The sequence below is a fragment of the Dipodomys spectabilis genome, unplaced genomic scaffold (assembly GCF_019054845.1).
Source record: "Dipodomys spectabilis isolate Male_0828 unplaced genomic scaffold, ASM1905484v1 ptg000137l, whole genome shotgun sequence".
Lineage (NCBI taxonomy): Eukaryota > Metazoa > Chordata > Mammalia > Rodentia > Heteromyidae > Dipodomys > Dipodomys spectabilis.
The window spans coordinates 10,543,926-10,558,938 of NW_024870814.1; the positions used below are offsets into that span (position 1 = coordinate 10,543,926).

The following is a 15,013-nucleotide window of genomic DNA, read 5'->3' on the forward strand; positions in this document are numbered from 1 at the left end:
GATAACATGGCAGGAACTCCCAAATACCTCTCAGTCCTTTCTCTTAACGTTAACGGACTGAACTCTCCAATTAAGTGACATAGACTGTCTAGTTGGACTAAAAAACAAGACCCTTCTATCTGCTGCCTGCAGGAGTCACATCTTGCCCGTAAAAACAAACACATTTTCAATACTAAAGGCTGGAACAAAATCTACCAAGCAAAGGGCTCTCATAAACAGGCGGGAGTTGCAATCCTAATATCAGATAAAATAGACTTCAAATTAAAATTCCTGAGAAGAGATAAAGAAGGTCGCTACATACTAATTAAAGGATCTCTCCTTCAAGAGGATATTACAATTCTAAATATCTATTCGCCAAACAATGGAGCACCCAAATTTATCAAAGAAACACTACTTTCCCTCAAATCCCATATAGATCCAAAGACATTAATTGTTGGGTATTTTAACACACCAGTCACCCGACTAGATAGATCAACTCGGCAAAAACTCAACAGAGAGACCGCAGATCTAAACAGCTGCATAGATGAACTAGACTTAACAGACATCTTTCGAACATTTCACGCTGCAGCATCAGAATACACGTTTTCTCAGCAGCACATGGAACATTTTCTAAAATAGACCACATTTTAGGCCACAAAGCAAACTTGTCTAAGTTCAGAAACATTGAAGTTATACCTTGCATTCTCTCTGACCACAAGGGAATAAAATTAGAACTCAACACCAAAAGCCACCAAAGAAAGTCCGGTATCACATGGAGGCTGAACAACACAATGCTGAATCATGAGTTGGTCATGGAAGAGATTAGAAAGGAAATTCAAATGTTCATGCTATTCAACAAAAATGAACACAAAAATTACCAGCTCCTCTGGGACACAGCAAAGGCAGTACTCAGAGGCAAGTTTATAGCTCTGAGCTCCTACATCAACAAATTGGAGAGATCTGAAACTGACAATTTAACGACACATCTAAACCTCCTTGAAAAAGAACAGCAAGATAAACCCCAATCCAGTAGATGGAAAGAAATAATTAAAATTAAATCAGAATTAAATGAATTAGAATCCAAAAAAACTATAGAAAGAATCAACAAAACAAAGAGTTGGTTCTTTGAAAAACTTAACAAAATTGACAGGCCCTTAGCAAATCTTATCAGAAAAAGAAGAGAACACACTCAAATTAATAAACTCAGAGATGAGAATGGAAACATCAACACGGAAACAACCAAGATTCAGAACATTATAAGGGAATACTTCTCAAACTTTAGGCTAATAAGTTTGAGAACTTGACAGAAATGGACCTTTTCCTAGCAAATATTGACATGCCAAAACTAAACCAAGATGAGTTAAACCATCTTAACAGGCCCATATCAAGCACTGAAATAGAAACAGCAATAAGAGACCTCCCAGCTAAGAAAAGTCCAGGACCAGATGGATTTACAGCGGAATTTTACAAGGCCTTCAAAGAAGAGCTTGCACCAATACTCCTCCAACTCTTCAATGAAATTGAAAGAGAAAGCTCACTACCAAATACATTCTATGAAGCCATCATAACCCTCATCCCAAAACCAAGCAGGGACTCATCAAAGAAAGAGAACTATAGACCCATTACTTTGATGAACATTGATGCAAAAATTCTCAACAAAATTTTGGCCAATCGACTTCAACAATTCATCCAAAAAATCATACACCACGATCAAACAGGATTCATTTCAGGGATGCAAAGCTGGTTCAATATACGCAAATCAATTAATATTATTCATCTCATCAACAGGAACAAGAATAAGAACCACATGGTTATCTCAATAGACGCAGAAAAAGCATTCGACAAGATCCAACACCCCTTTTTGATGAAAGTTTTGGAAAAATTAGGAATCCATGGAACATTCCTCAATACAATAAAGGCTGTATATGACAAACCTACAGCCAGCATTATATTTAATGGTGAAAAACTAAAGCCATTTCCTCTTAACTCTGGGACAAGACAAGGATGTCCACTCTCTCCACTTCTCTTCAATCTAGTATTAGAATGTCTAGCTACAGCAATAAGACAAGATGCAGACATAAAGGGGATTCAAATAGGGAAAGAAGAAATAAAACTCTCCCTCTTTGCAGATGACATGATCTTATATTTAAAAAATCCCATAGACTCCACTCCCAAATTACTCAAGCTGATTGAAAACTTTGGCAAAGTAGCAGGTTATAAAATTAATCCCCAAAAATCAATGACTTTTCTGTACGCCAACAATGAGAAAAGTGTGGCTGAAATTAGGAAAGCAACTCCATTTGTAATAGCCCCACAAAAAATAAAATACCTAGGAATTAACTTAACTAAAGTAGTGAAGGACTCTATGAGGAAAACTTTAAAATCTTGAAAAAAGAAATCAAAACAGAACTTAAAAAATGGCAAAACATCCCATGCTCCTGGATTGGAAAAATTAACATCGTGAAAATGGCAATACTTCCCAAGGCTATCTACAAATTCAACGCAACACCTATCAAAATTCCAACCTCATTCTTCAAGGAAATAGAAGAGGCAATCCAAAAATTCATATGGAACAACAAAGACCCCGAATAGCAAAAACGCTCCTCAATGGAAAGAACACTGCTGGAGGAATATCAATACCAAATTTCAAACTCTACTATAAAGCCATAGTAATCAAAACAGCTTAGTATTGTCATAAGAACATACCTCAGGACCAATGGAATAGAATTGAAAACCCAGAAATGAACCCACCGACCTATCGCCATCTAATCTTCCATAAGGGATCTAAAACAATAGAATGGAAGAAAGACAGCCTCTTCAGTAAATGGTGCTGGCAAAATTGGTTAACTACATGTAGAAAACTAAAGCTAGATCCTTATATATCACCCTGCACCAGAATCAACTCCAAATGGATCAAAGACCTCAGAGTCAAAGCAGACACTCTGAAAACATTACAGGATGGAATAGGAGAAACCCTAGGTCTCCTTGGCTCAGGCAGAAATTTTCTGAATAGACACCCCGAAACACAACAAATCAAAGAAAGGTTGGACAAATGAGATTGCATAAAGTTGCAGAGCTTCAGCATGGCAAACGACATAGGTAGCAAGATCAATAGAAAGCCCACAGATTGGGAGAAGATCTTTACTAGCCATACAACGGACAAGGGTCTCATATCTAAAATATACTTGGAACTCAAAAAATTAAATCCCCCAACAACTAATCCTCAAAGAAACAACTGCCCAATAAATAAGTGGGCTAAAGACGTAAAGAGAAACTTCTCTGAAGAAGAAAGTAGGATGGCCAATAGACACATGAAGAAATGCTCAACATCCCTAGCCATAAAAGAAATGCAAATCAAAGCAACATTGAGATACCACCTCACTCCAGTTAGAATGGCAAAAATCAAGAACTCTAACAACAACAGATGCTGGAGGGGATGTGGACAGAAAGGAACCTTACTTCATTGTTGGTGGGAATGTAAACTTGTTCAACCACTTTGGAAAGCAGTATGGAGGTTCATCAAAAGACTTCACATAGAGCTCCCCTATGACCCAACAATCCCACTTTTGGGCATTTACCCAAATGTTTACAAACAAGACCACACTAAAGCTACCAGCACAACTATGTTTATTTCAGCATTATTTACCATAGCTAAGATATGGAACCAACCCAGATGCCCTTCAGTAGATGAATGGATCATGAAAATGTGGTATATATACACAATGGAATTCTATGCCTCCATCAGAAAGAATGACATTGCCCCATTTGTTAGGAAATGGAAAAACTTGGAAAAAATTATATTAAGTGAAGTAAACCAGGCACAAAGAAACACAGGTCCCATGGTTTCCCTTATTTGCAATATCTAGTATATGTATGAGTCAAGCGGAAAAAGTCAGATAATGTGATGTTAGGAAAATGAATCCTTAGATAGGTATTTTAATGTTTTTTTTTTCTTTCATGCATGTGTTTCTAACGCATTTATAACTTTATTTCTTTGTTGCTTTGCATGTCCCTCCCCCACAGTATAACCACCGCTTTCAATATATTTGATGTCAGTATAACTTATGGAGGAGATGGGGAAAAACAAGTCATTTAAGGATTCAGGTGGACCTGTTGCAACAATGAGAAATACAAATTGTCATGACAAAAAGGAGCTTTACAATGTCGGTGGGGGGAAGACGGGGGCGGGGGGAGGCTGGGAAGGGATGTGAAGGGTAAACAAAGGAGGAGGCTGCAATGCTTGGTAAGTAATGTATGCATTATCTTGCCCATGTAATTGTAACCCCTCTGTACAGTATGTTCACAAATAAAATTAAAAAAAAAAAAGAAAACTAAAGCTAGATCCTTATATATCTCCCTGCACCAGAATGAACTCCAAATGGATCAAAGACTTAGGAGTCAAAACAGACAGCCTGAAAACATTACAGGATGGAATAGGAGAAACCCTAGCTCTTCTTGGCACAGGCTGAAATTTTCTTAATAGAGACCCAGAAACACAACAAATCAAAGAAAGGTTGGACAAATGGGACTGCGTGAAATTGCAGAGCTTCTGCATGGCGAAGGACATAGCTAGCAAGATCAGTTTTTGCTGTTTAACATGTCTGTTCCCTAAGTATGTAAGTTGCTTTGGAGACAGAGCTTCTGTAGCAATTATAGTCAGGCTCACAAAGGGACAGGTGACATTCACAAATTTTCCTGATTTAACTTTGATCCTTAATAAGTTCCAGGTAAGTCATGCTTAAAATCTATTTTTACTGGTCTCCATGTTTACTCTCACCTAACTTATCAGTCACCTACCTACTCTTATCTGGGAAGCAAATATTGGTTAAATCCTTCCCTAGCAATTATGATTTATAAATGCAGGAAGATAATGATCTAAGTAACCTTGGTGTATTAACTTCCACAGGCTCAAGAGGAGCTGCAACTACTACAGCAACATATTCAAAATATAGAGTTAGAATGAGTGAATGCTGAATCTCTAGCATATAAGGAGATAAATAGTTCTTTCCAGTTAGCTGAAACATCTAGGATATCATAATCAAAATTGTAAGGTCTATTCATCTCTAAAATATATACAACGGATTTTGCCAAAGATTGTTATCCTAAATCAAGACTACCTCTTTATTTTACTGACAGAAGCAAAAAGAGAAAGGTATATTGCTCTTGTAACAACTCCCTTAACAGTCTACAGAGCAGAAAGAACTGTTCATCCACCTGTTCAAGGTTTAACCCATTTATTTTAATCTCATTAGAGCTCATTCCCAATTGCTCTGTCCTTTGTCCCAGGGCAATGAGTTCATTGATCATAGGTGATTCCTCTACAATGTTCTGCTTATACTAGTACTAAATTGCAATCTTCCCTACATAAATGGCACATTAAACATATTACAGGAATCCTATATAATCCTCAAGGACAAGCCATTGTGGAATACAGTAACCATACACTCAAGTCTCAACTAAGAAAACAAGAAGGGAGAATAGGCTTAGGTCACTGGACCAGCCAAAGAACAGATAGCAATCATTACGTACCCTAAATTATGAAATTTAATTTTGCATCCAGTACTTCACCAGAAGATAAACATTGGAAGGTTCTGAAAAAATTGCCGTCTTCGTGTCAGCCTATATGGTAGAAGGATGATTGTGATAATACCGGGAAATTTGAAACTGTCAAAGTATGGCAACATGGTCATGCTTGTGTCTCCACAGGTTTTGCAGACATCTGGTTACCAGCCCAGAAACTAATATCCAGGAATGAAGAAAAGATCATCTAATACCAAGGAACCTCTTGATGAATCCTTCAAGAGGATGAAGATGACTGCAGGCACTGGATAAACAGTGCAAACCAGAACAGCAACCATTCCCATGTTGGAACAGATGAAGAAGCTTTGTCAAAAAGCTGAGAGATCCTTACAGGACAATGGACAGGAAATTAATGCCATGTCTTTGTAATGGAAACAGCACTTATTCATACTGTGAGTGCCTCTTGCAGAGTGCAAGCCTCTGCCAGGAAGGTTCCAATGCTGGGTCAATATTATACTTAACTTATACTGTGATATGTAACAATTCAGAAGTGGGACCTGTCCATTGATATAAAGATAGAGTAGAACTATTAAGTCAGAAAAAACTTGAGAGGTCCTGGATAAATATATCTGATTGGTTTAAGTTCCAATATACAGAGAGGTTACTCCCAAGACAGTGCTCTTATAGAAAAAAAAATGTTACTGTATATTTAGCTCCTGAATCAGAATTTACAGTTCTTCAAACATAAGGCTTCAATTGGACAATAATACCATGATTAAAACTTCCTTTTTATTGAGGAAAGCCCTCTCTACAAAATATCCCATTGCAAAATTTAGTCAGAACTGCTGTCACTTTAGAAAGGGACAAATTTATAACCTAGGATAAAATTAGTCAGCAAAAAGATGAAATCATAGAGAATGATTTAAGTATAGACCTTGAATTTATAGTTCATCAAAAATGTTTATGTTTCAGTATTGTGGACCATCTTAGTAACTGTTCTGTAGCAATACTTGCTTTGTCTAAAGGAAAATTACTTGGAATTGGTTGGTCTTTCTTTTGTGGAAGAAAAACATCTTATGTTCTGAAGAGAAATTATTCAGGACTCTTACATTGGGAGGATGTACCTCTATTATTTAATAATTTGACTCACCAGAATAAGGGATGAATGAAACATGATCTCCAGAAAATTGTGATGATTACTTTATACTATTAAGTACTGATGATAGAGTTGTAGCTACAGCATTTATTCTACATGACCCTAAATTGTGGAGTAGGTGTCCAGAGAGAACCTAGTCAGCTAGCTTGTCTTTTCAACAAGACAACAAATGTTAGGGCCATAATTCTGGAAGAAATAAATCAGGAAATAATGGAGTTAAGATCAAGTATTTGACAAAAATGAGCTACCATAGATTATTTGCTGATGAAAAACAAGAATTTGAAGGGTTGTATTGCTTTAATATAACTAACAATTCTCAAAAAAAAAATCAGAACCAGTTAGAGCAGCTCAAAATGGAATTAAACAAGTTAAAAATTATTAATGACTGGGGGCTGTCTTGGCTATGTCTCTTCTTGGATCCAAGAGCTTCCATCTTAGGGGCTGTCCTGTTGGTTTCCTGTCTATTCCAATGTTTATCATCAGCCTGTTATCACTCAAGCAGAAATGACAATCATACTGTCTTAAATAATAATAAAAGGGGGAAATGTAGCGAACTCTGGATTTGAGCTGTGAGACCTAGAAAGGGTTAAGAGATTGGAAAGCCATCTCTGACTACATTCAGAAGGCTGAGAGTTGTGCCCAGTAAATGTCAAACTGTCAAGGCAAAACGGAGGTTCATTTTTCTCCCTTAAGTGTTACCTGCTTGGACAGTTTAAGACCTTAGAGATGAGAAAAAAAGTCTATGTTAAAGTTTGATTTTTTTTTTGTTGCTTTGCATGTTCCTCCCCTAAGGTATAAACCCTGTTTTCATTGTATTTGATGTTGGTATAATGTTTAAATAGGAATACAGGTTGACCCATTGTAACAATGAGATGTACAAGGCACTATGTTGAAAAACAAACTTTACAATTTAGAAGGGGGGGAGTTGGAGGGGGGAGGGTAGTTGAGGAGGTGGGAGGGAAGGGATGGTAGGGGAAAAACAAAGGAGGAGGCAACAATGCTTGAAAAGAAATGTACTGATTACCTTGCTCATGTAACTGTAACCCCTCTGTATAGTATGTTCACAATAAAAACTTATTTTAAAAAGTTAGAGTGTTTATTGCTTCCCTCTGCTTCCTAAGGGAGGCATTTATCACTTGTATGCAAACTAAGCTTCATGTTAATGCTGTTAATTTCAAAGATATGGATACCCTAGACTCTGCACATACCTGTAGTCATTTGCCTGTACTTTTTTTTCTTTTTTGTACGTTTTTTATTGTAAACATACTGTACAGAGGGGTTACACTTATATGAGCAAGGTAATGAGTACCTTTCCAATTGAGCATTGTTGCCTCCTTCTTTGTTTTTCCTGTGCCATCCCTTCCTTTCCCACCTCCTTGATTCCCACCACCCCCCTCGCAGAAGTTGCAAAGTAACATGGTGTCTTGTACATCTCATTGTTACTTATGTCCTTTTTTAATTATGTTTTTTTATTGTAAAGATACTTTACAGAGGGGTTACAGTTACATGAGTAATATAATGAGTACATTTCTGATCCAGCATTTTTGCCTCCTCCTTTGTGTTTCCCCTTCCATCCCTTCCTGTTCCACTTCCCCAACTCCTCCCTCCCCACCCAAAGTTGTAAAGTTCGTTCTTGTATATCTCATTGTTACAGTGGGTCAGCTGTATCCCTATTTCAGCATTTTATTATTTCCCTTCCCCTCCCCAAATGAGAAAAATGTATGTACAAAATGCAGGGCACCGGAATAAAATACAGTGAAACAGGAGTTAAACCATGGGGCAAGAGCATACAAGAGAAACAAAAAAATCATATAGTACGTTGTAAGTACATTAAAAACAAGTTACTTCGCCTGTTCTGAACTAAATTAAAAAGCCTTGTTAAGGGACCTCAGGATTCAGAAGCAGGAGCTGAGCTCTGGATCTCCTGCTGCCCCTTTTCTATTTTGTCTTTTTTCTCAGTTCAGAGGCCCAGTATCATGTCATCATCATGCTGTTTCTGATTGTGGTTACAGACAGGTTTAAAACTTAAAAGAGGGGCTGCACCTGTTCTCATACTGGCCAATGACTTAAATATATTGCATGAGGTAACAGAAGAGGAAATGCCTCAGTTATCTTTGTACTTATGTATTCTGGTACCAATCAATTTATGTTTCACGCAGTGTCTTGTCTGAAAGAGTTTAATGCATATTTAAAGTATTTGCTGAAAATTTTGGTGAATATTCCTGAGAATCATGCACTCAAAGTTGTCATCTTGATCTTTCACAAGCCCTCAATGACATTTCATGAAAAAACACCATTTTTGTCTCCCTTTCAAAGATGTAGCACACATGCCCTTTTCCTTTGAATCATTTGATAATTTGCATAGTATCCTTGGGTCCAAGCCAGGCTGGTCATATTCCTGTTTACAATTAGCTTGTAAGGCTGACATTTTATTAGCCCTTCATTTGATGATGATAACTGTTACTGTTGTGAGAATTTCACATCATGAATCATTTAAACAAGGAAACAACTTGATTATGCTCCACTTCCCACTAAAGCATTTGAGACCAGAATAATCTGATTCTGAAAAAATACTGCCTACCTCACTTTACTTTAGAATAATGCTCACACAACTGAACACAAATGCTAGAGGAATAGGAATCATAGATTGATGCTGGGAGGCAGAGATCAGGCTTGTAATCTTAGCTACTTAGGAGGCTGAGATCCTAAAGATCCTGATTGCAGGACAGTCAAAGAAAAATATGGTCACAAAGCCTATCTCCAAAATGACCACTAAAAATATTGTTGAGTGTATGGCTCAAGTAATCAAGGACCATTCAAGCAAATGTAAGATCTTATTCTCAACCCCAGTACTTATAAATAAACAAATAGTAAGACAATATATCCTTCTCTATTGTTCTTAATTTAAAAGAAATACCAAAAAACAAATCTAATTCTAGGTAACTTTCTGTGAAAGCTAACTTCGAAATCTTTTCAAGGAAATTTAGCAAAATAAAATATTTTAACAAACTAACGAGATATTTGCATAAAATTATTTGCAAAATTCTGGGCAATCTCTGTAAAACCAAACAAATCATGATTAGTAGATAAAATTAGAGAAAATGTTTCATATCTCCACAAAGTTTTTACTGTTTCCTTTAGTATAATGTTTATGATTTGTGCGTTTTAACTTTTTGTCACTTAGCATAACAACTTAGAAACTGGTTATCATTTTATAAATGATTAAATCTAAGTCTCATTCCAGCAAAAGGAGTTGAGGACATAAGGACTTGGAAAAGAAAAGTACACATATACACACAAAAATAACATCAACTCATGAATCCATTTTAAATACAACTGCTTGCTAAGAAAATAATTGTGAAGAAATATTAAATTAAAAATAACCCTAAGATCAAGAAAATGTGGTATATATACACAATGGAATTCTATGCCTCCATCAGAAAGAATGACATTGCCCCATTTGTTAGGAAATGGAAAAACTTGGAAAAAATTATATTAAGTGAAGTAAGCCAGGCCCAAAGAAACGTAGGTCCCATGGTTTCCCTTATTTGTAATATCTAGTATACGTATGAGTCAAGCGGAAAAGGTCAGATAATGTGATGTCAGGAAAATGAACCCTTAGATGTGTATTTTAATGTTTTTTTTCTTTCATGCATGTGTTTCTAACACATTTATAAGATTATCTCTTTGTTGCTTTGTATGTCCCTCCCCCATAGTATAACCCCTGCTTTCACTATATTTGATGTCAGTATAACTTGTGGAGGAAATGGGGAAAAACCAGTTGTTTAAGGATACAGGTGGACCTGTTGCAACAATGAGAAGTACAAGTTGTCAGGTCCAAAACGAGCTTTACAATGTTAGTGCGGTGGGGGGGGGGGGGGGGGGAAGGAGGGGAAGGGGGGAAGGAGAAGGATTGGGATTAGGGGGGGAGGGGGGAGGCTGGGAAGGGATGTGAAGGGTAAACAAAGGAGGAGGCTGCAATGCTTGGTAAGAAATGTACGCATTATCCTGCCCATGTAACTGTAACTCCTCTGTACAGTATGTTCACAAATAAAATTAAATTAAAAAAAAAATAACCCTAAGACCTATTGCTCAACATCAAATTTGGATTCTGGGAAAATGAGTAACAATATGAAATATGTCATGACCTCACTTACTGCTGGAAAATATAATGGATACAAAGCATAGTTTAATGATGTTTGTATTAGAGAATGTATTTCTATATTTTGTGGAAATAAATGCTTAACACTATAAGATACTATCATTGTTATTGTTTTTGTTATTGTTATTGTTTTCTGTCATACTATATGACCCTTAAATGTTCAGAAAATATACATATTCACCAAAATTCTTCTTTAGCAAAACCAAGCCATTTCAGCCAGGTGCCAGTGGCTCACTCTGCAATCCAAGCTACTTACTCAGGAGGTCCAGATCTGAGGATCACAGTTCAAAGCCAACTCCAGTTAACTATCAAAAATTCCAGAAATAGAGCTGTGGCTCAAGTGGTAGAACCTTGAGCCAAAAATCTCAGGGATTGCTCCCAGGCTCTGAATACAAGTACTGGTATCAGCACACAGAAAAAGAAAAGTGCCATTTCAGTTTTCACATACTATCTATAGAACTAAAGCAGACTATGCTGACCCTGACTTAAACTGTCACTCTCCTATGCTAATACTGTAGCTGTAACAACATCACCAAATTTGGTGACCACATGCTGAAAAGGAAAAGAGTAAGGATCTAAGAGGAGTGTCCATTGTGCCCAGGTGGGATTTAGGCTCCTAAATGTCTTTAATAAAGACCTGAGGCAATCAAAGGAGGAAGGACTTATAAAAGGGCACTTTGTATTCTACCATTCAGGCTACTTTGCCTGATGCTCTTCGTCTGGATTCATATGTTAGAACCAGGTGTATTATCTGGATGTCAGGCCAGAAGCTCTTTAAAGTGAATTGTTTGTGTCCAACAAGCAGGAGTGCATAATTTGGGTATAGGAAGTATGAATCTATAAGAGTATTGTGACATCTGTGATATGATTACATAAAAATGATCTGATCTCAAGGACCAGGAGCAAGTGGCAGTTTTATTTTGGGGATGACTGACATTTGCAGGATGAAGCCCCTCACAACAGGAGACTGTCTAGAAGCTGAGATGACAGGGAACAAAGAAGGGCTAGTCTGTCTAGAAGACTTCACTCTGAGACACATAGGGAGTCTCTAGGTCAGAGATACACAAGGACAGTGTGGTTAAGAATGTCCATGACCTGGGTTTATCTTTCCTGATTGCTTGATGTTGTGGATGGAGTTTCCTGCAGCCCCCACTCCATCTACTTCTTTAGTAGTCAAAATCAGTGCCACTTTGTGGAAATTTGAAATAACCAGATATGTAAAATTAAACTTGGCAATACAAATCTGCCTTTAAAGAAAGCGGTAAAGAAATGTGTGGTTTGAATAAATGACATGAAGCATTAGTGGACATCTTTCTCTTATTTATATCACACAGTTGCATCTGCTCTAGTTTGTCTAGACTATAATCTTGCAAAGTCTCCAGATCTATATTATGTTAATGGGGTTCTAAACACAGAGACCTGTCTCCATCTGGTGCGTTTACTGGTGGATCCAACTTATTAGAGATCAGAGTTCTATCCATGGATGAGAATGGAAACCCAGACACTTGTCAAGTCCACTTCTATGTAGATCCAAGTATAAGGAGTGGAATACCAGCCACTAAGAACCTACACATGAATACTGTGTGCCTTTTCTAGGTACTTTAAGATTGTCAACACTGGGAAATAATAGATTGATAAATATTACTGGTAACTAGATGCACATAGCAGGATCTGTGAATGTGTATACCAAAATGGGAATCTCTCTAAAATACTAAGAAAATCCTCCTTGTTAACACTCAAGAATTTTTGTTTGATTTTTTAAAATATGTTTTTATTGTAAAATACTGTACAGAGGAATTACAGTTGCATGAGTAAGGTAATAAGTACATTTCCTATTAAGCATTGTTATCTCCTCCTTTGTTTAAGGCCTACCATCCTTTCCACCTCTCCAACTCCTCCCCCCTCCCAACTCTTAGGCATAGTCACAAAGCTGGACATCTGGTGTGCCTGCTAAGAATTTTAATTTTACTTCTTATACTTGCATTTTCATAATAGTTTGTGTTAATTTTCCTAAATGCTATGTAGCATGTATCCAATTCTATCTAGGCTTTTGCCTATAGAAATCATTTGTTTTACCACTAATTGTTTAATAGATACTGCGTTCTCCATTGTATTGTTTTTCACCCTTTCCAGAAAGCAAAGAACTGTAAGTGGAAGAGATTGGTAGGATTATCAGGTATCCTCTACATCCACATGCCTATTTCTGGACCAGAACAAGATGAGCTATGAAATCTACAGCTTTTCTTTTGAAAATCTTTTTTGTATAATTTTATTTTCTTGTTTACTTTGTGAATCCACTTGAATACCACAGCTCAGATCCTTGTAAGTATAGATATGTCTCTTTAATAAGACAGCAGGTGCATTGTGAGATCTGTGCTGGTGGGGCAGAAGAAGATAAGTAAGCTGGAAAGGATGGTCCCTGACTTTTTTTCAACCAAAAGTTTCAAATGACCTGCAGAGTTCTATTCTTTTGAGTACCACTGTCATCAGACGTAGGCACAAATATGAGCAGCTGGGGCAGCCAGCCTTACACTTGTGTTTCCCTGGGAGGTTTATGTTATGACTTGTATCACTGTGGCAGAGTCACTGCATATTGTATACAGAAATAAGTTGTAACATCTTTAGGCTGCAGGCTGTTTATGGCAAAAGTGAACTCTGTCCCAGATCAACTGCCACTCAACTTTGATGGGACCCTAGGTTGCAAACTGAATGCTCTATATAAAAGGAGCTTGGAGATTGTTCCTGCTTCCTGTGGATACCAGTGTATGTAACTGCTAATACTGTGACTAGCCCTACAAGTGATGGTGACTCTGTCTCCTAGAGACACAGACAGTGACAGAGACTGCGTCAGTTGAGTGTCACATCTGTCACCTAACATTGAAAACACAAAACTTGTTGACACTGTACTTGATTTTGGTATTCTGCATCTTGATTACACATTTGTCTAATCTGGGGAGGGAAAGGGGAATAACAAAATGCTGACACATTGCAACATTGCAACAATGATACCCACAGGACGGTATATTGGAAATGAACTTTACACGGTATATTGGAAATGAACTTTACACGGTATATTGGAAATGAACTTTACAACTTCTGGCAAGGGGTGCATTGGTGGGGAGGAGGGGGGGAGTGTGGGAAGTGAGTGAGGGAAGGGATAGTGGGACAACAACAAGGGAAGGGGTAACAATGCTCAAAAAGTAATGTACTCATTGCCTTGCTCACGTAACTGTAACCCCTCTGTATAGCATCTTTACAATAAAATAAAATTAAAAATAGTACATTAATTTATTAAAAGACTTCCTTGAAGAAATATTGTTAAAATATTGTTTACAATATTGTGTTAAGTAAATCTAGGGATTGTTTTTCCTTACCTGGAAGCCAGAGCAGCAGAAATCCCAGGAGCTGAGCAGGGGCCCTCATGTCCATGCAGTGTGCTGATTGGGACTGAGTCCTGACCAGGATGTGAGCATACTATTATGGCATCCTAAAAGCAGTGGACTGGGCCCTGGGCACGTGCAAATTGCAGGGACTAGAAGTGTGGTGCACAGCTATAAGGCTGCATATTTTAGTATCTTTGCTCAGACATGTTGTCCTTAATGTGCCCAGGATACATTAAGGTCAACCCAGCCAGAATAATACAAATGTGCTAGCATGGGATGGTATTCTCTTGGGTCCAGTGAACTAAATGAATTTATGTCCTGTGATATGAGTGAATTGTAATTTCAATGTTGGTCATGAAATACGTTTTAGCTAGCTTTTTACCTAACCCAATCTTCCAGGAAAAGACAGTTCCAGAGATATACAAGTAATTATTTTTTTTTACCAGATTCCCTGACTCATTAGCTTGTTTTTTTTTTAACAAACTTTATTGTTTAGTGATCATGAAGAGAATTACCCAATTACCCAGAGATAGAATGAGACTTAAGACTGAAAATAGACGGAGAGATAGATAGATGAATAGAGAGAAACCTAAAATATTTCAATGAATGATGAAGAAATATGTGAAAATATTCTTTGTGAAATATATTGTTAGGTTCTGCAAAGTACAGTCTACCTATTGGGTATCTGCTATCACCTCCACATAAGCCATTTGTTGTCCTTCACTCTTGAATACACTTTTCCATAACCAGGATTTAGACAGTTAACATCAGACTTTGATTCTCTGTATTCTGAAAGGACATAGATTCATGACA

General features: G+C 37.3%; 1 gene segment (V, D, J or C); it reads right to left on the minus strand.

The window, feature by feature from the left end:
• Positions 1 to 14,250, minus strand: part of LOC122116802 — a 438,425-nt gene extending 424,175 nt beyond the window's left edge. The window contains 1 exon segment of the V gene segment in view: positions 14,192 to 14,250. Within this exon segment, the coding sequence occupies positions 14,192 to 14,246 (55 nt within the window).
• Positions 14,251 to 15,013: the final 763 nt, after the last annotated feature.